This window comes from Ochotona princeps, chromosome 23, assembly GCF_030435755.1.
Source record: "Ochotona princeps isolate mOchPri1 chromosome 23, mOchPri1.hap1, whole genome shotgun sequence".
In the NCBI taxonomy this organism is placed as follows: Eukaryota; Metazoa; Chordata; class Mammalia; order Lagomorpha; family Ochotonidae; genus Ochotona; species Ochotona princeps.
The window spans coordinates 14,162,170-14,187,085 of NC_080854.1; the positions used below are offsets into that span (position 1 = coordinate 14,162,170).

Below are 24,916 nucleotides of genomic sequence, written 5' to 3' on the forward strand. Positions count from 1 at the left end.
TCTGTGAGAAAAGACACTGAGTAGTTATGTTGATTGCTACATCAAGTTACACAATTTCAATTTCTGAGAGACACTCATGCATACATTCACTTTTTACAGGTTTTTTTTTTTTCTGGAAAGAAAAACTTCACATCAAAGGCATGCATTGTTTGGAGGAAAATAAGGATTTCGTTAAAAATATGCCATTTCTAACTTAACTGTACAACATATACACTTATATTTTTACTTCATCCACTAAAATAATTCAGTACTTAGGAAACTATTTACATAGTAGCCATTACCTTAGGGTGTTAATCCTTGATTAAAACAAACATGCCTGAATGTACTCCAAGGGCATAGTCCTACACTGTGTATAATTGCTGTATGGTGCAGTTATCAAAGATGGGTCAGAAAGCTTAACTGAAGGTATTTTGCCTGTAATTCTTGAGATTGTTTTAGGTTATAATGTAAATCAAATGAATACATACATAAAACTTCGATGTTGGGCCATACATTTGCTATAGTTTTATTTTTCACAGCTAAATAACTTCAACCTTTTTGAAATTACAGCACTGCCAGCTGGACAAAAATTTGTCCAGTTTTATTGCTGAAATGATACACAACTTAAAGTTATAATGCAGGTTTTTCTTTTTCATCAAGCTACTTTATTTTACAAGGTTTTTGTGGTAGCCATGCATAAAACTCAATGTTTAATCATATTCCATAGACTTTGTCTATGTTATTTATGAAATGCAAATTTTAATTTGCAGTCTTTTAAGCCCTCTACTCTGCTTTTCAAGCAAAAATGTGGCTCAATAGAAATACTTAACTTTAAAAAAAAAAAGGTATTTTACCCCCTCTGAATTTCTAGGGTGACTGTTCACCTGTACTTAAGTACTGTACTTAAGTCACTCCTCCCAGGAGTCACTTGGGAATGGCCGGAGAGCTCATTTTTTCTTTGTCATCTGACTGCAGGAGGAGGTGCTGCCCTGAAGAGGCACAGGGAGACCCTGCCCCCACCACAAGGAAACAGTCACCAGTCCACAAGGTCACTAGTGCTGAGGTTGACAAAGCCTGCTCCAGGGGCTAGTGTTAGTTTATAATAATGACCTACTGCCATGGAAGAATGTAGCTGAGGCTGCTAGTGTCACAGCCAAGGCTCTGTGGCTCCGTGTGCCTTGCCCTCTGCTTATTGCTTTATCCTAGAAAGGTGCAGCAGAGAAGTGGGAAAAGGAAATGATGCATTCTGTTTACATAGTTCATTGGAAAATTTGCTTGCATCTACATAGGGACTTCAGAAAGTTTGGAAAATTGAATTTACATGATGTTTATTTTGGCATAAGATAATTTTACAATCCTGAATCTTCACTCTGCATTTTCCATCCGCTTTCTGAAGACCTTGTACATACTGGCTACGTGACTTAGATTGACGTAGATAATTTACTTATCAACTTATAAAAACAGCAGAGAAACGTTTAACCAGATTCTGGCTGGAAGGAAACTGTGACTCTACGGAGCTGCTAAAAGAATTGAGCTTTGGCATAACCAGCTAGAGAACGCCAAGCTGTTTTTGCTCTAAACCTTTGACATTTTTATGCTTAATTGATGTTTTCTAAATTCCTGTTTGCTCTACTTTGTCAAATACAAACTAAATCATTAAGCTGTCCAGATAGCTGTGGGCTGCCAACGCAGGCCAGGCCTGAGAGGACAGAGCCATGCAGCTGCACCCAGGCAGGGACCTGCATTGCTCTGGGCTGTTTGTGTTCTTTTAAACAAGTGCGCTCAGCTCCAGTCCAGCCTTCCCAATTTATGATGAGGACCCTCAAGTCTAGAGAGGCGGAGGACCTGTCCATGATTTCGGTATGCAACATCTGGCCTAAAACAGTCCTTGCCGTTGCCCTGCAAGTCACTGTGGCCCAAACTAGAGAACATCTGGGCTCAGGAGAGGAAATGAGGCACAAAAAGCAGAAATGGGTAGTGGTTCTCAAAATGCAATCCATTCACATCATTATGACAAAATGCTAAGTTCTGCGCCTTGGCCCACCACAGCTAAGACTCTTGGGCAGGTCTGTTCTACAGTGACCGTCCTTAGCCCCCGCGCCCATGTGCACTTCACTCTGGAAAGACAGGTGCACTGTGGGGGTTTCCAAGGCTTCGCCACAACTCCCTGTCAGTACCCAAGATGCTGCTGTTGTTTTTTCTTGTTTATACTGCCAGAAATCCCAACATGTGGGAATTTCCTCAGGCTCATTTTTCTTAGTAAATAAGAAAATATCCCCTTGAAGTTAAGGAGTTCATATACAATAATTCACACAAGTGTGTGAGTTAAATATTACTTTTTCCCCACCAGACACCTGGTGGAAGACAGCTTACCTGAGGGTAAAGGCAGGCAAGTGGCTAGCTCTGGACCCCTTCAGAGGAAGGCAGGCTGAGGGGCACCTGCGGGCAGAGGTTGCCAAGAGATTACTCATCTTTCTAAAGTTTAGGCTAATCATGGCCTAAAAGAATGAACTTCCTCCTTCCTTATCTGCCACAGGCTTGGTTTTATTGTAAATAGCTGTTAGGCAATATTTTGTGCCTTAGCTTCTAAACTGACCCTCAATAGAGACTATACTTGGAAATTCCTCTGGGTTATTCAGGCATGTTTTAATAAAGCTAGCAAGGTACTTGGAGATGCAGCCAATTTTACTTAACTTATAAATAAGATTACCACTTAAACCTTGCAGCAACTTTGGATGAACAGCATAACTTTAAAAACCACTCTGGTCTGGGTAACATCAATATTCATAGTTTTATAAATATGTGGAAGTAATCAGTATAATATGATGCATGTTAAATGTAGTAATCTCACTATGTAACATGAATACTTTGTATATGCACATACCAGTTATTGCATGCATACACACTTGTATACCGTGTACTCCCACTTTAACTGTTGCGGTCCAGAGGCGGAGGAAGTAGAATGTCTTCCTTTAGGACTTGTCATGCTTGGAAGCATTTCATGTTCCTGATGGAACACACATTAGAAAGTAAACTTTGGACCAGCCAACTTAAAAAATGCCCTCCCCCTGCAAGTTTTACCCACTTCCCACCCACTTAAAATTTCTTCATTCCAATCTGACCAGCAGTTTCTCTTAAAATATCAGGCTAGTCTCCCCTCTTTACATTTTTCAAAAACAAAAAACCTAAGAGTTGAAAAGCAATCCATTCATGCCCAAGGGAGCAGCAGGCCCCGGAGGAGACATGGCCGTGTCCACCCACTGCAGCGGCTGCTGGGGTGCTCAGCTGTTGAGTTCCGTGGTCTCGTCCAGCTCTTCTGGATTTTTGTTCATTTTCTCATATTTTCTTTTGAAGAAGCCAAGCTGTAAATGTGATGATACACAAACGTTAACACCCTCTGGGGATGTGGGTTTCTGATTTAATCATCAATAGACACCGCACCCGAGCAGTATATACTCTTCAAATGAGACCAGTTTCTCTTAAGGAATCTGCAGGTTGAGACATGGGGACAGCTCACCTGGTATCCATCACAGCTCTTTAGTGAAGAAATTTATATTCCCATAGCTCCACTGAATTTCACTGTTGGAGTCTACTTATTTAAAATTCAAAACAATGTTCATAATGCTGTATGAAGGGAGGTGCTGTGGTGAAGTTGGGAAAGGAAACATACAGCACACACATTTGTCTCCCTCTTAGAGTCGAGGATGTCATGTCTAAAAACCTGCTTCCCACTGTGTAAGGAGAGTAAAGCAGAGATGCCTTTGAATCCCAGTATTCTAAAACGTACAATGTTCTTACCTTCCATAAAATTGCAACCAGAGCTAAGAGCAAAAGGATCCCAGCAATTATACTCCCCACTATGACTCCCGTTGGCACCTCTGCCTTCTCGCCAGGCTTCGTTAGCATCAGGGGGATCTGCAAAGAATGTTCACAATCCAGTTACCTTATCTCAATACGGAAAGAATAGAGACCGTCCAGTGCAGTGACCGGATTCTGTAAATACAGGGCCAGGAGTCCAGGAGGGTGATGGGACTGGCTGATGATGTTCCTCAGACACTGCCCAGGACCAGTCATGAGCAGACACTGTCATGCCAGGCCAAGCTGGGAACCCAGGTCTTCTGCCATCCTCCCAGCCACCGCATCATTTTTTTTTGTGGCTCTGAAGTATCCGAGCATCTTGGAGGTGGCACACAGGAGGGTCAATTCCTGGTCATTCTCACCACCAAGGGAAAGCATCAACAGGTTTAGGGAGGAGAGTACAGGAAACTGTTTAACCTCAGATGTGATGGGAGAAAAAAAAAATCGACTTGGATTTCTAAAATACTGATTTCATTGAGTTCTCATCCAAGGCTGATAAAAATGTTTGCAAACAAACACCTGGACTCATCTTGATCTTTGCAATGAACAACTGGTCCTTAAAGCTGTTCATGATCCTTCCTCTGCTGTGTGTCTATCTGTGGCTCCTGTCACAGTATGGATACTCAGAGTTTAAGATAAAACTGCATTTTTATTAAGCTGTGAATTTTAGCCATTTTCTTCACAAAATAAAGAGCCATCTCTCTAGACCAAAAGAGTACAATATTTAATGTATTTACTTGATTTAGCATTAGATGGCAGGAAATGAGCAACTGCTTACTATCCCCTATGGATCGGGCTACACTTGAACCTGGCCTTGGTTGGTGACTATTTCTTAATGTTTGTGGGTTTGAGAGCTCAAGTAAGAATTTATCAATTCATGGAGAAAAGTGATTATAAACTCCTGTTGTTCACTGGTTAAGAGTGGCCCTCTGCCGGCTTCTCCCTGTTCCTAGTTTCCTCATGTGAGTCTGCATGTTCCTGTGGATCCACAAGAATGGAATTTTGTGGGTCAGATTCCGTGAGCCTGGGACCCAACCACTTAGTTCCAGGGATATGATAATTTATTATTTGGACTTGACACATGATTCAAAAACTCCAAATTGTTTGAATTTAAAAATATTTTTATAGACAAAGTTGACCTATTAGAGGATTCAAGAAAAAAGGTTTATTAAAATTTGTGAATTTTCAATTACTGTGTTTAACATTACTTTCTATAAAACAAAGACTTCAAAATTCCACATGATTTCAGCACTGCATTTTTCTGAAGTGAGTTTTTTTTTTTTTATGTTTTTTTCCCTAGGATAAGTTCATGGCACTTTGAATCTGCAGTCTACTTTTCCTTTGGCCCCATTTCTGACTTTCCATGCCTGAGCCTCCAAAGAGAGGGTGTGGGCTTTCACGGGGCTTCCTAAAGCAGAAGCAGAATGGCATTCTGCAGGGTGGATCTCTGTCCCTGGGACAGGGAGGGGCACAGCAGTGCTGCGAGTGGCCCCAAGGTCACGGGGCCACAGGTCTTTTAGCCAAGTCTAGAGGCTAAAGAAATGAACTGAGGCCAACTGCCAAGCTGGCCTTGGGGGCAGAGTCTTGAACTGGCTTCCAGTTCCTCACAAAAGCTTAGGGAGGAAAATGCACAAGGCTGTGCCAGCAGATTAGCCAGGCGTGGAAATCCTGCTGGATCTAAATCTGGCATATTCCGAGCAGGATTTCAGCACAGAGGAAAGTGGTCCTGTGCCAGCTCTTGGTACAGAGCATCTTTGTTTTCTGTGGGAGTACGTTTCTCTGCAGAAGCTTTGAAATGAAGGGGGGCATTTACAGTTTTCGAGAATGTACGACTTAATGAATGCGCATATCACACAGTGTCAGTGTCTGTTGGTAAGAAGTACTCTTAGGAAAAAAACAGTCCTCTAATAAATGCCTTAATGATTAAGCACGCTTCAGCACGTCTCTTTCAAAAAATCCTCTAAAATGCAACCCCTCAGTTAAAACTGGGATTTGGTAGCCTAAGATTAGACGGCTGTGTGTGGGCATGAAGATGAACCGGTGTTGCCAGGTTTGACCTGGAGAAGGGACTCCAGCAAGCTCCCAATCAGATACAGCCCCCTTTGTTAGGATTTGGATTAGATCATTACTTGTACAAAAGCCAGCTTTGCCTGCATGGGGGTAAGGAGGAGGCCAAATGTGTCCCTGAACTTTTTAAGCAGCAAACCCCCTTATCAAAAACTCTCTGCTATAGCCATCCAAGGCTGTAAGCTTCAGTAGAGTGTTCCCACTTGCAAGGAAGTGAGGAGGGCGGCTTCCACTCACCGTGATGGTGTTTTCTTCAATCACGAATATCTGAGGGTTGTGAGTGTCGATCTCCGCAGCCGCTGTCAGCTGTACCGCCTGGAAAGACGACTAGAATACGAAAACAAAGAGTATGTTTTAGGGGCCCGCGGTTGTGGCGTGGCAAGTAAACCTAGCACTTGCAACACAGACATCACATATGGGCACCGGTTTCTGCCCTAGCTGCTCTAAGACAGCTGTCTCTTCACGTGACCTGGCAAAAAGAGAAAAGATGGCCTGAGTGGGTCCCTGTCACCCATGTGGGGGACCCAGGAGAAGCTCCCGGTGCGTGAACTAGAAGATGGAAGAGCGTGTGCAAGTTCATTCTTTCTTTCCCCGTCCCTCCCTCCCTCCCTCCCTCCCTGCAACTCTTTCAAATAAATCTTTAAGATATCCTTGGTTATGACTGTTTCTTCCTAATGGAAAAGAATGAGAAAATGCAAGTTCTGGAGAACTTGTTGGCAGGCGTTTCGCTCGGTGGTCAAGACTAACGTTGGAATACCTGCATCCCACATCAGAGTGCCTGCATTCAGTCCTCTGCTTCGGCTGTTGATTCTGAAATTACAACTATGCAGACCCTGCAAGGCACAGGTGGCTCCCTGACGCCCACGCGGGCAACCTGGATGGATTTCTCAGTTCTGGCCTGGCTTCAGCCGTTGCTGGAATCTGGGGAGTGGAGCTGAGGACAGGGCACCTCTGCCTCTCTCAAATAAGTAAGTAAAAGGAGGCAGAATCTGAGGACAGCGCACTCAACTGGCAATGCGGACCACCGCATCCCACCACAGGTAGCTGGGGACCTTCTGAAATCTGGGGCTCTGCTTCTCCAAACCAAGTCTCTGGAGCAGTGGGGTCCAGATGCCCACAGCAGCTGGCGCTCAATCCAGGTCTTCGTGTGGATGGCAGAAAACAGAGCCATCACCTGCTGCCACTCAGGGTGCACATTAGCAGGAAACTGAATCAAAAGTCAAGCTGGGACTCCAAACCAGGGTTGGCCCAGATTGGACGCAGCTGTCCCAAGCAGCGGCTTGACTGCTGTGCCAAGAATCCACATCCTAGAGACTTGTCTTTACCTGGGGAAGATGGTTTAAATGGAGTTTGCAACATGAACAAACTGCAAGCTTAGTCTTTTTGCATACTTACTTGAATGAGTCACACATAATGAAATGGAAAACCAATATTTAACAGGGAAGAGAATTTTCCTTTTGGGTACATGTGCATAGAATGACACTGTTTAATGGTACACTTGAACTTGACCAGGCATGTTGGCAGCCGACACCTGAACCTTTTGGCATGTTATACATCACATCAGTACTAATTACAGATTTCCTAATCCAGGTGTTTCTACCAGATCATACTGCATTTGAGACAGGCATATGGGAAGAACATTTATTTTATGTTGACATTACTAGTACTATTTTAATATGAAGCAATTTCATATGCTTAACTGAGTTACAGAAAAATATTTTTAAATGGAAACATTCTAGATGGGTGCATTTCACAACTGTTTTCTCTATAATGCAAATACTGGACCAGATGCTTAGTATGAAATAGAATGCAGTGCTCAGATTTTACAACAGCCCTGACATGCCCTGGCTGGTAGCACTCAGTTTTGCCGGTTACCAGGGCACACACCCCAACAGACTTCATGAGATCATTTGCTAAAATATATCTGGGAGCCAGAAAAAAGAAAATGTATCTCCCCAAAAGTGAGCAATTTATTTCCTTTCCATTGGCTCGGTCTCTGGCTAGTCTTATTTTTCTCAAGATGGCCAGTTGCAGCCGAGGTTAACCCCATTCGCTGGTAAATGTCTACTGTTGATGGAACATTAGCAGAATTGTACCGACTAAAGTCAAAACGGGAGGTAACTTCTCACTGCATTCTGGTTTTAGAATTCCTGTCGGTTCCAGAAGAACCATTTGTCTCACGGCACTGTTAGTGCGGCCTTCTGTGGCAGAGGCATTTGATGCTTGCAGGGCTATCAGAGAGGCAGGTAAACCACGCACATCTGGGGGTGAAGTGACACACCTGCTGGCATTCACGTTACAAATTGCAGCCAATGCTGCTATTAGTTTAAAGAGCTGAGCCATCACTTCCTAATTTTTGCACCACCGCCACAGGGGTGGGAGTGGGGGCTGGGAGGGGTAGGAGTGGGGGCTGGGAGGGATGGGGTGCAATGAAAGTCTGACCATTAATGGGCTCTAATGCACGAAATGGGATCCACATATCAGACTGGCTCTCCCAGGTGGTCTGAGAACACCCAGTTCTCGTAACCGGAAGATCATCCAATCTTTCCAAAGGAGGATGACATTAGCCAGTGTATGAATTCTGCCAAAAGGTCAGGTTGGCTCCACCGTGGAGCCTTTTTCTTTGCTGTTCATGAAGCCAGTTGGTAAAGCGGATACTTACTGCTGCAAAAGTCCAGTTCCAGATCCTGGTGGACACATTGATGATGTACTCTCCTCTCATGGGAAGGTCTGTCAGCCTGCAGGTGATGTTACTACACGAAGCAGTTCTGCAGTTCTTTCAGGTTGGAGTCAATAGCAAAAGAGGAGAGAGGGTTGCTATGGGTTTATTAAGAAAAAAAACACAAGTGCTAACATTTCAGAAACACAGACGAACCTTAGTGGTGGGAAGGCACTAGGCAGCCAGTCTCAACTACTAGACCCCATTTCTATTCTGGAATTCTGGTACTATGTCTTAAAAAATGGAAAGTACATTCCCCCCTACCCCTGTGATTTCCTGTCTGTGTGTCTCATCAGATCTGTGTGGCACAGGGTGCACCAAGCCTGTGTGCTGTAGTGACTCTAAGTAAAAACAAAAAGCCACAGATGATACATGCTTGTCAGCAATATACTACTAAGATCTTGAACATAAATAAGTCACTAAACTGAATCATAAAACATTCATTTTGTACTCAGTGTGGTGGCACAGCATGCTAATCCTCCAACTGTGGTGTTGGCATCCCAGATGGGCAATGGTTCAAATCCCGGCTGCTTCACTTCTGATCCAGCTCCCTGCTTATCACCTGGGAAAGCAGCAGCAGATGACCCAAAGCCTTGAGGCTCAGCACCCACATAGGAGACAGGAAGAGGCTCTTGGCTTTGGATTGGCTCAGCTTTGGCTGTTGTGGTCATTTGGGGAGTGAACTATTGGATGGAAAACTGTTTCTCCTCTTTGTAAATCTCCCTTTCAAATAAATCTGGAACATTCATTTCCTAGATTAAAACAACAACAACAAAAAGTTGGCAGCTGAGATCAGCAGTTCTCAGGGACTAGGGGAGAGAGGGATGGGGTGTAAAGCAGAGGTTTTCCAGGGCAGTGAAAAGTCCTCTCTGGGCTGCGGTGATGGAACACACATCACTGTAATGTCTGGAAGCATGCAGTTGGATTTTTACTACAGTGAAGTCAAGTGTAAACTATGGGAAAGTAATGTCTCACTGTAAGTTCACCCATTAGCTAGTAGAAAACGCCATGGATATGTAACAACAAGACGCATTTCCAACATTCCTGTAGACTCCTACGTTCCATCTCACCATGAGCCTAAAACTTCTCCAAAACAAAGTCTAGGGCCAGTACTGGACACTGTGGCCGAGGTGCTGCCTGAGACAGCCACGTCTGTCATCGAGGGTCCGAGCGGAGCACTGGCTCCTCCACTTCTGATCGAGCTCCGTGTCTCCTTGGGGAGACATGATGGCTCAAGTACACGAGGCCCATTGACCTTGGCCAAACTCCTGGACTCAGTTCTGGGCTCCTTGCTTTGGTCTGGTCCACGCCTGGCTGTTGTGGGTATTTGGGGGAATGAACCAATAAATGGAAGATTTCTCTCTCTGCTTTTCAAATAAAAAAAATAAAGTGAAAATCTTAAAGTTTTCAAAAATGTGTGACATACTGGTCTATGTCAAACACCAAAAGTTAGCATGACTCATTTGCATAACGACATACACATATTTGAAACTACCTGAAATGATACACAATAAAAGAAGCAAGTGTCTGCTAGTTTCCATCTATTTGTTCAGTCTTCAAACACCCACACTAGCTGGGGTTGGGCCAGGCTAAATCCAGGAGCTTGGAAATCTGAGTTTCCATGTGGGTGGCAGATCCAACTACTTAACCCATTACCTCCTGCCTTGCAGGGTACATGTTAGCACCTGGCATTTGAGGTGGAGTTGGAGTTCCAAGCCTGGCACTCCAACATGAGATGTGGATGTTGCAAGTGGATTCTCAACCATGCACCAAACACCTGTGTTGGAAGGAGGATTTGAGAACCCTCACAGACCTGGATTCTCTCAGCCCGTTGAGGTCATCCCAAAGCACCCAGTACAGAGCCATGCACGTTTCACATGAGTCCTCTAGAAGTCAGGAACTTGGGGCATGAATTTCCTAAGTAATAATCCCAAAGCCTAAACTTCAGCATGATTAGTATTTTCTAAACTTTCACTTATGTAAGCATTCAGGGGGAAGTGAGAATGCTCTACATTATCAGGTGGTTGGAAAAGGTGCTTTGGTTCCAGGTTAAAAGAAACAGCAAATCACTGAGAGAAATGTGTCACCCGTATGCTGATCCTCACCAATTCTTTCATCTGCCGAAAATTCTCACTCTTGAAAGATACAGGAAATGGTGCTTGGCCAATTCTCAGTGGATTTATTTCTGCATCACAGTGGATGTCACCAGTCTACAAAGAAGAACACCAGATCAGCCTTAAGAAGCAGAACACTTTATGATGTCAGGATTTCCCAATACACACCCTGGGGAGTCAACAGGGTCTGGTAGTCTCCCTTCCCCAGTGCTGACCTGGTTACATTTCCCATCATTGCTACAGTAAACTTGGAAGTACTAACATCGTTTGATGAGACTGGATGAGATGGGCTATGGGTTGTTATGTGATGAGACACATGAGATTGGAATGTAAGTTTCAGGAGACTGATGTTGTCTAGTCACCTGTGCACAGAGGAATCAAATTGTTGTAGAACCAGCAAAATGGTAAACTAAGCCTAAGCCAAGACCAAGTGTTCTCACCAGAACAGTGCTCCTCAGCCCAGATCGCGTGGTGGAAATACCCAAGGGGCTCACACACAAAAAAAATCTATTGATGTCAGAGCTCTGGATATTCTGGCTTAGCTGCCTTGGGCATCTCTGGGCATCATCCTGACGGAAGAGCACCAGCTCCTTAAAATGAAGAGCTAGGACTGAGGACTGCCGAGAGCTAAGTCTAGGCTGACAGCTGGAAGACCAGAGTCCTGGCCTGCTTCCTGCTGCTGTTCACAGAATAGCTCAGAGTGGGAACTTGCAATGAAGGCTCACTGATTTGTTTCCAGACCCAGAGGCTGGAGAGCTGAGTATCAAGGTGCTGGCATCTTGAGGGCTGTCTGGCTGCATCAGCCATGGGTGGAGGTGAGAGAGTGACAGGGGCATACAGGAAGCCGGAGTTTTCTTCTTGTAGGGACACCGATGCTGTCCATGACCGGGAACCCTCATGATCCAGTCACATCTTAAAGGTCCCACATCTTAGCACTGACACACGATAATTGCATTCCAGTACGAGTAGTACAGGGTAATAAACCTTGAAACCAGAGCAACTGGTTACTAGTTGCAGCTGGGTAGACCTGCGATGCTCCTGCTGTCGACTCCTCTCTTCCAAGCAGACTGCTCTCCTCCTCAAGACAGTGCCAACAAAGTCAGCTCTTCACTTGGCGAAACAGAGCTTTGGGGATAATTTCTGCCACTGTTAAGTCCTTAGACTCAGACGTTTGCCTATTTATAATAATACTGTGCTTCTAATATGAAATCAACTAATTGTCACTCATGACACATCACAGTTATCTTGTCTTCCAACTATAAATGTCATGGATCTTCACCCTGAGAAATGCACATCCTGCCAGCCCACTGTCATGCTTACCTGTCCCGTGCGCACCCCGGTCAGGTACATCAGGGGGTTCTTTTCTTTGGTGTACTGAGGGATGTGGATGATCACAGACGCCATGCTGACAGGGACACTTCCTGTTGTTACCTGGGAACGTAGAGCAAGCTAGTGTTGCCACGTGATGCAAGGCAAGGGGGCAGCAGAACCTGTAGATTAGGCTTAACCACAAAGTGGGAAGACGGAGTTCCTCTGAAAATGAGTCATTACCTATTGTCACCCTGTACACCTCTGTCTTAACTCTTCATGGGAGAAAAATCCCAACCTCTGTAATTTCAATGAGTATAAAACTGATGGCTTGATAACTGTGGCCTATATATGATGAAAAAAAAAATCTATCGGTGGGGGCTGGTGCCATGGTATAGTAGGTTAAGCCTGTGCCTGTGGCTCCAGCATCCCATGTGTATGCCAGTTCAAGGTTGGCTCATGTCTTTGGGCCTCTGCACTGACATAAGAGACCAAGAGTAAGCTTCTGGTTTGGGCTAGGAACATCTTAGCTCCAACCACTGAAGCCATTTGGGGAGTGAATTGGTGGATAGAAGACCCACCCCGCCTCTCTCCTTACTCTGTGAATTAATCTTTCCAATAAAAATAAAATAAATCTTTATAAAAATGCCATCTGTTGAGGTGGGTTCAGGGTGTGGTCTCACCTACCGATAGCAGTGTGGCTTGGGCAAGCAACTCAACCTCTGTGCTCCAGTCCTCTCCTTTGTAAAAATAAAAGTGATCCAACATTGAGTGAGTGTACCCTGGTTTGGTACTAAGGGGTCTCCTACTCTACTTGACCAGGACTTATGCCCTCCTAGGCATTTTATAACACCCCCAGAAATAGTATCAACCTCATAACTTATCTAGGATTTAAACAGAAGCAGCATGTAAAGCAATTGATGAGCTGGTGTAATTATTACACTATGAATGCTATTGTGTTATTAGGAATTAATTCAATATCCCATTAAAGATTTTGTCTGTCAAATGCCATGCCATGCACATTTTATAAATGCCAGTAATTAGATACCAATCAAGATTATTTTAAAGATTAAAAAAAAATTACAAAATACTAGGATGGCAGCCCTGGAACAGAATAAGTAGGAAATGTTTAAAAGACAAAACAAAACAAAAAACTAAAATGACATTGAGCCCAGCATGGTAGCCTAGTGGCTAGAGTCCTTGCCTGCATGTGCCGAGATCCCATATGGACACCAGTTCGTGTCCCATCCACCCTGCTTCCCATCTAGCTCCTTGATTGAGGCCTGGGAAAGCAATCGAGGATGGCCCAAACCATGGGACCCTGCACTCGCATGGGAGACCCAGAAGAGTCTCTGGGCTCCTGGCTTCAAATTGGCTCAGCTCCAGTTGTTGTGGCCACTTGGGGAGTGAATCAGCAGATGGAAGATCTTCCTTTCTGTCTCTCCTCCTCTCTGTATATCTGACTTTCCAATAAAAATAAATCTTTAAAAAATATTAAAATAGTATTGACCTAATGGTGGTGAATAAATTGTTTTTCCTTTCCCACAATTTTTGTAATGTAATTATAAACATTCTTTAATAAACTAACTTCTATGCAGATAAAGCTGTAATAATTGCAATTCATGTTGGCTATTGATGGGACTGGCGTACACAAGCTACTCCTCTGCCTGTGGTGCTGGCATCCCACATGGGCACCAGTTTGTGTCCTGGTTGCTTCCTGTTAATGACCTGGGAAAGCATGGGAGGATGGCACTGGGCCTTGGGCCTCTGCATGTAGGAGGCACAGAACCTCCTGGCTCTGGACCAGCCCCGTTGTGGCTGTGGCGGCCGTTTGAGGAGTGACCCAGCAGATGGAAGATCTGTCTTCCCTTTTCTTTGTATGAAATTCTTTCAAGTAAAATCTTTTTTTAAAAAAAAAATACTTGTGTTTGCATAGTGATAGACTTTGGGCCAAAAAAAAAAAAAACTTTCAGATATTACCTAATATTCCAATTTGTACACAGATCTATACATCCCCAATAGAAATAGCCTCCATAGAAAAAGTAATACAATCACATTTCAAAGACTTTAACCCAGTCTTGCCCATCTCCCTGATTAGCAGTGTGCATCTGCCTTTCCAGCATCTAAGTACTGTCATCCAGGACAGATCACCAGGCATGAACCCCAGGAACTAATTTCTCTGTGATCCACCCTGTGCCGTTCACAACGTGGCTTGGAAACCAGCAGCTTCAGCATCACCTGGAAACTTGTTAGAAATGCACATTCTTGACTCAGACTTCAGCCAGAGCTGCTCAGAAACATCAGAAATCCTAGGAAAAACTTGTTCTAGCAACTTCTCCAGATGTTCTTGATGCACGTTCAAATTTGAGATCCACTGTGGTATTATTTTCTTTCCTTCTTACTGGGCTCATTTTTTTTTCTTTCCCCTTTGTCCTAATTTGCCACCCCGAGGAAAGGCTTACCAACCTTTAGGGAGAAGATGAATTTTGGACCAATATCTTCAAAACTGTTCACGATAGAAGGAACATTCCCATCCGATGAGACTTCATAAAAATTGATGTTGGTGGATCTGTTGGATGTTGGTTAGAAAAACATTTTAAAAAGTTATTTTTAACAAGTTTTTATTTATTTTTCATCTGATTGAGACACAGAGAGAGATCTTCCATCTGCTTGTTCCCTTCCCAAATGCCTGTAATAGCCAGAGCTGGGAGAGACCGAAGCTGGGAGCTCAAAACTTCACCAGGTCTCTCACATGGGTGACATGGGCCCCAGCACTTGGGTCATCACCCACTGGCTCCCAGGAGACCACGTGCAGGGAGCTAGATCAGAAGTGGGAGAGTAGCTGGGCTTGAAATTGGTACTTCAATACCGAATGCAGGTGACACAGGCAGAGGTTTGACCCCATGCACACAGTACAATGCCCACCTCTGCTCATATTGAAGCTTCATATTTCTTTAGCATCTTCTAGCTTAGATTACAGGCAAAAGTGTTTTATAAAGGCACTAATTTAAAAGCAATGTTTACTATGGGCTTCTGGCCAAGACTAAAATACATTTCTTTCGAAACATATCCCCTTCCTGGTCATTCTGCTGATGTTCTGTTATATGTTTATAAGTTATGACGTCTCTAAAATGAACACAAACATGTTATCTCAGAACTGATGGGGAAATCCATCTGAGGGCTACTTCCTTACCAGCTGGTACTCTAACACAGCAGACCCCCAGTCCTTGCTAATGGGCTGACTGGATTTGTAAGCCAGGGGCTCTCTACTTGCTGTGGATGAAACACAGTGATAGCGTGTTGGATGTTAGCTCCTACAACTGGTGATAGGTATTTTGTTATTCATCCTTCCTCTCCTATCTGGTTCCAAGCCTCGTCTAATGGTTTGAGTCTGAATTGTAATCAGTCCCCTGTGTAGTGTAGAGGCCACCTTTCAGATGCATCAAACAGATCTTTCTCTTCTCACAACCTAAAATTATGGCCACCTAGGGTCTTCTCAGAATTACTAATTAGGTCAGACAAACCTCCTTGAACCACTCACACTGGAATGAAACAGGGAACCCTTTTGTGTCCTCACTCTTTGCTGAAACTTTGAGGCTGGATTCCCAGCAGGCCAGCTTCTGTGGTCAGGGCTGGAGGAACAGGCAGTTGGCATAGGAGTCTGGAAAAGCACTACACATTTTTTTTTTTCTGCTAAAATTTGTAGACAGGCACCTGCACTGTGGCATAGTGGGGAAAGTGGCTGCCTGCAATGCTGCCATCCCACATGGGTGCCAGTTCAAGTGCTGGCTGCTCCATTACCAATCCTGCCTCCTGATAATGTACCTGGGAAGGCAGTCGAAGGTGGCCAGGTGCTGGGGCCCCTGTCCCCAGTGTGGGAGATCTGGAAGACACTCATGAGTCAGACTGACTGTTGTAGCAGTTTGGGGAGTGAACCAGCAGATAGTTCTCTATCTCTGTCTCTATTTCTGTGTCTCCCTCTCTAATTCTGCCTTTGAAATAAATGAAAAGTAAATATTTTAAAACAGAGAATTTTCTTATTACAGTATATGGTTTATATTTCCTTAAAAGTGGACTGGAAACTTCCTGATATAAAATTGTTTCCTTGACAAAACTGTGTCCTTCTAATTTCTCAAGCTGTAAAAAAACACTATTCCAACATCTCAAAGGAAAATATGTCATAGGGAGACTTAAATAGATGCGGTCAAGGTTATGCATATGAGAGGAAACAGTGATTTGTCAGCCTTACATGGAAGCTGGGAAAAGTGACTTGGCTTTGAATCAGAAGGCTTGGCTGTGTGTACATGAATAATTGGCTTTGCTTTCCAGAGATTTTCTGTGCGAGTCCTTAAACTGTACCAACTTCTAAATTGATCAATATGTTATTTTATATGTTGAAAAGATCTGACATTTTCCTCGTTGTTATTCAAGTGTTACTCAAATTACCTCAGCTTTGATCAATATGTTTGCAGTCAGGGAATCTTATTTCTGAAATAATTGTAGCACTGTCTATCTCCACCTCCCATATTTGTACAAGGTAACTGTATATTCACACAGGAATCAGAGTGGTTGCTAAGGAGTTGACATAGTATTTTTCAAAAGTTCGCAAAAACGTTTGGTAATCATTTTTTTGCATGGCTTGAGGCATTTAAATATAATTAAAAAGCTATTGGAATAGCTTCAGAAATTATGATCCAGCCAAGAACTGAATAAGCTAAATATGTCTTGATATTGAAAACTTAAGACTACATTAAAAGGTACAGGATTGTTCTACCATCACCCATTTATGTTACATGCATATATTGTGGTAGATAAACAAGTTGTGTACCTGGAAGGGAATTCTAAAAACACTCAACTTAGTGATATTCAGGAAGTGGAGCACCAGGGAAGGGGGAAGGTGGCAGGAATGGCTTCGTTGTTTGATCGTTTTCCTTTAAAGATTTTACTTATTTACTTGAAAGGCAGAATTGAGAGAGGGAAGCACAGGACTTCCATCTCTGATGCATTTCCCAGATGATTGCACTGATTGGGATGGGCCAGATCAATGCCAGGAGAGTCTAACTCCATCCAGATCTCCCACGTGGGTGCGGGGGCCCAAGCTCTTGAGGCATCCTCTGTTTTCCCAAGCATATTAGCATATTAGACAGGAGGTGGAGCAACTGTGACTTGAACTGGCACCCATAGCGGATCCCAGTATCACACTCAGCACCGTAACTCTTTTAAGGAAAACTTTTAATGAAACGTTATCCACTAGGATTCATCTGGGTGATAGTGTTGGGAAACATTTTAGCTTTTGTTCTTTATAATTCTCTGTATTAAAATTTTAACTATATTTTATTAAATCACTACAATGTATTAAAATCCAAGGTACCAGCAGAAAAACACATGGGTAGGATGTTATGGGGAAAAAAAAAATCCGTCTTTTACATTTGTGTTAAAATACATGAAAAAAAAAATTGGAAGTATAGAACCATAAAAAAAAGCTCTACCGACCAAATCAGAGAGGAAAAGTGAGAAGAAGGAGTTCAGGTAATGCGGCAACAGCAATCTCTCTGGTTGCATTTGTTTTCAATTACTTCGTGTAGCAGCTGGGAGCCTTTGGAAAGCTGCAGCTCCTGATTGCTTTTTCAGGGCTGATGGCTTAGGCTGGATCGTGCTCCTGCCTGCGCTGTCTGCCACGCACTTGACACAGAAGAATTCTTCTCATCTCTGCTCCTGGGGCTCAGGCTCTAGACATGATGGCATATTTTCCTTTTGCTTTTTGCTCGGCAATGCATCAGAGTGATGTGGTGGGAGTTACTGCGACCTGTCTCTGAACTTGGGAAAATACTGCCACGTATTTTCCAGGGGTCATGGATTTCAGCTGGGAATCAACATTCTAAAGATTCAGTAGACAGAGCTCTCTGGGTCCCAGGCTGGAGGTGGGCACTGTGTCCTGCCCATGTGCTTGCATGTTTACGCTCAGTATCTATGCCACGAACTCGACTCACCACCAATTGTGAACTAAAGTGAAATGAACCTATCGATACCCTTGGTATTTGTAAGTTATCCACTTCCCAAGAAGCTTCTCTCTCTCAACAATTCAAGGTAATGATATTAGCCAATATCAGTGTGCCTGCTGCTCTCAGGTTTTCTAAGTTTGGGGAGGCAAGACAAGGGATTAAAGCATTTCTTCATGGAAGCCTTCCTTTGGAAAATCCCTCACTGCCTACTTGGTAGAAGAAAACTGCAGCTGTTAATGTTCCACCCGGAAACTAGATCAGATCTACTTTCAGTATCTGACTGTTTAACCTGTGGCTAGACACAGTATTAGCAGTGAACCACAATGTGCAATGTATTCATTATGCTAGGAGCTGGAAAGTTACAGGGGGATTGCTTGAGATCTCATGTGGACAGAAGGAAGTGGGCAGAGAGAAGAAACCGTGGTGATTCTCTGGGACCCTCCCGAGTCTTGTTTTTACATCTCGGGAAGGCCTGCAGCTCCTCTCATGGCCCCCAGAAGACGTCCCTGTGGCCTGTGGCAGAGGGGATGTCCTCTGCCTTTGTGTGCTGCTCGTAATTAGGAGTCACTCGGAGTTTTCTTAGCGCCAAATTGGTCTGTGGACTTTCATTTTTTTAAAGGATTTATTTCATTTGAAATTCAGATCAGTTGAGGCTGGGGTCCTTTAGTTTTGAATGGCCACAACAGCTAGGGGTCTCCCACATGGGTGCACGGGCCCAGGGACATAGGCCATACTCCACTGTCTTTCCAGGCACATTAGCAGGAAGCTGGATTGGAAGCGGAGCAGCCAGGACATGTACCTGTGCTCCCATATACAAAGCCAGCACTGCAGACAGCAGTTTAACTCACACTGCCAGTATGAGTGAAATGTTTTAGTCCACATTCTTCTGTTAAGAATCATGTATTCAGGAATTTGTTCATCACAACAGATGTATTTGAAGCCGTGGTGGTGTCAATGGCATTAAACTACTCATTGCCCACTGCTCTCTCACCTGGTCAGGTGAATCTCCGCGTCACACAGGAGAGGTATTTTGAGGCTGACTGAATTATCTGCCACGTTTTCTTCCTGGCTTTCACTGTTGAAACAAACGTTAGGACATTACGTACAGATGTTTCAGAAGACACATGTCATCAATTCATGACTTCACTGTGTTTTACCTTATGGCTCGGAAACTGACAGATGCCCGATTCTGAAGGTTTTGAAGATTGAAGTCGAAGTTAATAGTAAAAGTCACCTACACACAAAATTAATATTTGTCAAGCTTATACATCACACTCAGGGAAAAATGTTTGCCCTAAAAGTAAACACATTCCTATTTGGTTCTGTAGTTTATCTGCCTTGAGTGTTCAGATGTCTGGAATAGCTTTGTTTACTCGTCTTGCCATAGCATGCTCACGTTGGCACTCGGACAGCCTAACTTTCAAAAGCAAACACAAGTGCTCATGTATGTCTGAACTAGAAAACTTTCTGACAAGGTGTTAACAGGTGTTTTCTGGGGGCCAGCGGCTAGTGGCACCATGCCAGCACTGCATGTGGAAGCTGTTCAGGACTGCTTCACATCCGATGATGCCACCAAAACCTTGGCCTCCCATCACCCATGTGTGAGCCTCGGGTGGACCTCCAGGGTCCTCACTTGGGCTGCACTGCTTCCTTTATGGCCATTTGGGAGGTGGACCAGAAGATGAAAGATATCTCTGTCCCTCTCCCTTTCTCACTCTGCTCCTTCAATAAGGAACTACAGATTTTTTAAAAAGAGCTAATAATTTGTGTAATTCTGTGTATAGCAATTTGGTCAACACATTCAGGAAAAGAGCTTTCCACATTCTATACTGTGTGTGTGTGTGTTTAATAAATTGCTTGAGGGAGACCCCATTCCTATTAGTAATAAAGTTAGAAGTTCAGATATTATAAAAGCTTTCTCAAAGCATATGGGCAATTACGTAGCGACGCCCACCAGATGATGATACCCAGTACAGAAGATGCCAGGACTGGTCCAGCATGAATGAATGGATGTAAGGCTGAAATGCAATTGTACCTGCTGTTGTTTCTTTAAAGCAGGGTAGCCTATATTGCAGGTGACAGACTTCTGAGATGAAGCAATCTGGCATGTCACTTCTGTCCCATCAACCTGAAGACAACCAAAGACAAATAAATGATCAGTGAGTTTGCACACACACACATTGAATAAAAGGTATACAGGGATAGTTTGGCAGTAAGGTTGGTTCACTCTGAAACAGTTGATATAGTTCATCATTCCCCAAGCCATGAAATTCTCATATTGTCCACCTGCTGATAACATTGCTGCTAACAGGACACCCCACAAGCCAAAGAAGAGTTTTAGTATAAAACTTTTTTTCCCCATAAGAAAATTATGGTTATTGTCTTTGACAAACACAGTAAGTTTTGATTCAACATTTATAAATGTTATCTTTAGTACATCTTTATATACATTTGCATATTTAAGACAAAAGATAAAGTCATATCAGTATTTACTTGTATATTCTTACTAAAGAAATCTTTTTAAAATTTTCTGTTTTTTTTCTTCGACATTTAGCATAGACTTGGGGGTGGTGACAGCTAGAATGAATAATTTCCCATTCCCTAGCTCACTCTCCAAATACCCACAGCAGTCAGAAACATGTTCAGCTGGAGCCAGGTACTAGGAACTCAATCTGGGTCTCCCATATGGGCAGCAGGGACCCAAACATTTGATCCATTACTGTTGCCTCCCATGGCCTACATTAGCAGGAAGTTGGAATCACAAGTTAGATCTGGGAGTTGAACCACAGGCTACTAAGTACTAAGAAAAGGATTGGCTCACAACTCTAAATCTATTACGTTTACATTAATTTTAAATAGGGTGCAGTTATTTTGATTTTTTTTTCAATTGGGAAAATCAGCTTCTCCTTTTCTTTCTGTTTTTTGTTGGTGCTGGAGGCAGCTCTGGACACACATGGTCAAGTGTGTTGATGGTTTGGTGATCAAGTCAGTGTGATGACCTGGCTTTGCAGGAATGTGTCATCTTGGCAGCAGCAAGACGCACGAGGTTGAAAAGCTCAGACTAGGCTGTGGGACTGGAGTATCTCTGAGCAAGTTCATGGCCACCATGGCAGGCACATCACACGGATGGCTTGGGAGGGTGATGGGAGTGCCTAGCAACCATGGCCAACTATCTGCTTAAAGGAAAAACTGACCCAATCTGGCCTAGACATGCAGCCAGACTGTGTCCTCCTGTGGTTTACCAGTTGACAGTCACACGGTCAGCAGTCATCATGCTGGGGTTGACTGTGCTCCCTTGGACAGATACAGGGCAAGGGAATTCAAGTAAGTGTAAGGAAGATTGAACCTGGTGAGTAGGAAACCCATCGGCGGTAGGCACACAGTGTTTTACATACCGGCATAGAAGAGGAAGCAAAAAACAAGTTTTCTGAAAAGTCAATCACAATTCTGGTGTTGTATGCACTTTCTTTTTTGTTTTTCAGTGTTACTGAAAATGTTAACCATTTGTTTTGATTGCTGACAATAAAAGGTTGTTCCCTGTTAAAAGTGAAAAGGAGAAAAAGTGAAAAAAAAAAAAAACCTTAAAGGAAATTTTTAAAAGCTGGTACTCAAAACTTCATGAATTAAAAAATAAATCTAGACTTATTTGGAATAGTGATAAAATTGCTTAATAATAAGCTATCTTCATATTAAAATGATGCTGACAATGAAATAATGCTATGTGGTTCTCTTCTTCATTGCGTCTAATTACATTACAGAATTAAAAGTCATCCAAATAAAATAGATTTGCATTTCTTGCTGCTACAAATCTATGCAGATAGCAGAAATCAAAATTCGTTTTACTATAGTTACTAACATGGATATTTCTTTTGTAGAAGAAACTCTAATATTATTTAAACAAAGCAATTCAGTGTGTATTTCTACATTTGACACAAAGCTTTAAAATCTGACTTACTGGGCAGCTGGCAGCTGTTTGACATCAAGAACCAGATCTGAGATGCAAAGCCCATCACCACCACAGTCTTTATAGAAAGGAATCTACAAAAGGGAGGAGGGGGAATCCCAAATTGCAGAGGAATAAGTAGCATCATTTCATTTATGCAATGTGCAAATTCATGCAAAAGCAAACAGTGTTTAGGAATATCCACATGTTAAGCAAAATCATTATGAGAAACATGGGTACATGCAAAAGTCAGTGCACTGTTCTGACTTGGGGGAGCTTAACTGCAGTGGATATGGTGGGAGGCACAGAGCTTCCCATATCTGGGTGGTAAGCATAAGGTATTTGCTTTATCTATTTATTCCTTCAATAAACATTCATTAAACATATGTGGTGTGCCATGAACTGCTCTAAGGATTGGAAATAGGGCACTGAACTAGAAAGGCAAAAATTGAGGAAGAGGGAGAAGGGGAGGGACAGAAAAGGAAAGAGGGAGACAGTGGGGAAGGGAGAGAGGGAGAGAATGGGAAGAGGGGAGAGAGTGAGAGATGGGAAGAGGGGAGTGGGTCAGAGAGGGAGGGGGAAGGATGAGAGAGAGGGGGAAGGATGAGAGGGAGGGGGAAGGATGAGAGAGAGGGGTAAGGATGAGGGGGGGGAAGGATGAGAGAGAGAGGGAAGGATGAGAGAGAGGGGTAAGGATGAGAGGGGGGGAAGGATGAGAGAGAGAGGGAAGGAGAAGAGAGAGAGTTCCCATCCACTTGCTCATTTCCCAAATGCCTCCTGGGTCTGGATTATGCTGAAATCAGAAGTTAGGAGCTCAGTCTAGGTCTTCGTAGTGGGAGCAAATCCAGGCCCACTGAAACAAGATGCAATTGAGCCAATGTCAATAAAGGAAGGGCACATCATACTTACACTGAAGACCTTGGCAGTGTCAGAATAGGCTTCCAGGGCAGGGCTAGTGCCAGGGTTTGCCAAACTGATGTTCACATGCAGGTCCAAAGAGTTGACAACATCAGAGGGCTCCTACACACACACAGGGAGAGAGAGAAGGAAGGAGGGAGGGAGGGAGGGAAGGAGGGAGAAAGAGAAAGAGAGAAAGAGAGAGAGAGAGAAAGAGAGAGAGAGAGAGAATGAATGAGAATGAGAATCAAATGATTAGGGCACAACAGCTTTGAAACAAGAAAATGTCTACAACTGTATTTACAATAGAAAACATAGCCAGCATTCCCTTAGGTAGAATATGCTTGTTCTGAATGATCAAGACTCGATAGAATTCTGCTTATAGCCTCTCCACTATTAAGAAAGCTAAGGTGACTTCTGTCCAGCAAAAATTTGAAGCCATGATTCTTATTTAAGCACACCAGTATCATGATTAACACACAGGCATTTCACAAATATGGGTGACATTCTGGTTTCAAAGCATTGACAATTATTGTCAGTATTTGCTTCTTGGGTTGTTGGCTACGATCTTTTAAAAATATCGCTTATTTATTTGAAAGGCAGAGAATCAACATGCCCACTGGTTCACTCTGCACTGAAAATAACTGGGAAACCCTATATAAACCTATGTTTTTCTTGAGCTGTCAAACCTAAATTTCTGGTGATGGCGGTTGGGCAGTGCCTATGCACTTTGGACTCAGATGGACTTAGGTAAGAACTTGAGCAGCTCATTTAAAAGACTGCTTCTTGAGAGAATTGCACTTACCAATTATAATGTAGTCATCAAGGGAAGATAGTCACTCATTTATAAAATAATTTTTGTGTTGATAGTTTTGCCCAAGAAGCACTTCTCTAATTGCAGAGATTTTCAAAATCTGTGAGAACTATCAAAACTACGGCATTAAGACAAGAATAAACTACCTCCTAACCCACCACGATTATTATAGAATCATGGAAATTTTAACTAGAAATATCATTTTCAATAGCTTAAAAAGGAGTAAAATTTTGTGATAGGAAATAAAATAAAACATAAAAAATAAAACATAAAACTGCCAACTAAAATTCAGACCTGTTAAACATTTAAGAAAGCACTGCAATTTTGATTTTTAAAATTATTTTATTTCTGACCTTTTTACTTAAAATCCTAGATAAAATTGAATATTACCATATATATATATATATATATATATATATATATATATATATAAAAATGGAATGTGACTGTTAGTATTAACTTAGAGGAAGGAAGCTTCTTGATCATCCAGTTAAATAAGGGCATTAATTACAAAGGCAACTCATAGACTTGGAACAGTCATTACTCTTGAAGAAGCAGCGAGGTGACCATGATCTCAAGGCCTCACCTGTATGTGGACCACATGCTCAGAGCAGCTCTGGACTTGGTTCACAATCATATGTTTCTGCAGGCACCTGTCATTATTTTCTCTAAATAAGCCTCTGGAGGTTACTCTGGATGAAAATCCATTTGCATCAAGTGTGATATTATACACAATGGCTACAATACAAATTACAAAGGAGTGTTACCACAAAGGAATTTATAAGGAAGCAAGTCCCTGGCTTATTATATCTTACGGCACAAAGTCTCTGACTTCTAGAAAACATGGAGAATAGTCTTGTCCATGGTGGATTGTGGACCATGGATAGCACCACATGTCATTTGTGATTCTAGAACTGAGATGATATAAATGACAGTGGATACATGAAATGTGGCTTAGAGAAGTGGAAAGAAAATTGTACCTGCCATAAGGAAATGGACTGGATCAACTCTGGTCATTTACTCAAACATTGGCTTCATGATCCAGAAGGCTAAGATGTGGAAAGTGACAGTGCTCACCGTCACTCCTGTATATTATCTCACGTAAGTTTTACACTAAACTTGCAAAATGAATAGTGTTATCCTGTTTTCCAGATAACAAGCCAGACAATCCACCAAAGTTGACACAGCTAAGGCATGACAGAAATAAGGCAGAAG

The 24,916-nt window shown here is 42.9% G+C and overlaps 1 protein-coding gene across 1 annotated transcript in view; it reads right to left on the reverse strand.

Moving 5' to 3' along the window:
- Nucleotides 1–3,076: 3,076 nt before the first annotated feature.
- Nucleotides 3,077–24,916, reverse strand: part of ITGA2 (integrin subunit alpha 2) — a 92,176-nt gene continuing 70,336 nt past the window's right edge. The window contains exons 17-30 of the mRNA XM_058680211.1: nucleotides 24,288–24,439; nucleotides 22,900–23,010; nucleotides 22,003–22,085; nucleotides 21,443–21,584; nucleotides 20,083–20,175; nucleotides 19,205–19,281; nucleotides 19,039–19,122; nucleotides 14,512–14,614; nucleotides 12,058–12,168; nucleotides 10,729–10,833; nucleotides 8,567–8,680; nucleotides 6,142–6,231; nucleotides 3,778–3,894; nucleotides 3,077–3,341 (exon numbers count right to left, since the gene is read on the reverse strand). Of these exons, the coding sequence (XP_058536194.1) occupies nucleotides 3,261–3,341; nucleotides 3,778–3,894; nucleotides 6,142–6,231; nucleotides 8,567–8,680; nucleotides 10,729–10,833; nucleotides 12,058–12,168; nucleotides 14,512–14,614; nucleotides 19,039–19,122; nucleotides 19,205–19,281; nucleotides 20,083–20,175; nucleotides 21,443–21,584; nucleotides 22,003–22,085; nucleotides 22,900–23,010; nucleotides 24,288–24,439 (1,463 nt within the window). The 3' untranslated portion in view covers nucleotides 3,077–3,260. The remainder of the gene's footprint in view (nucleotides 3,342–3,777; nucleotides 3,895–6,141; nucleotides 6,232–8,566; nucleotides 8,681–10,728; nucleotides 10,834–12,057; nucleotides 12,169–14,511; nucleotides 14,615–19,038; nucleotides 19,123–19,204; nucleotides 19,282–20,082; nucleotides 20,176–21,442; nucleotides 21,585–22,002; nucleotides 22,086–22,899; nucleotides 23,011–24,287; nucleotides 24,440–24,916) is intronic.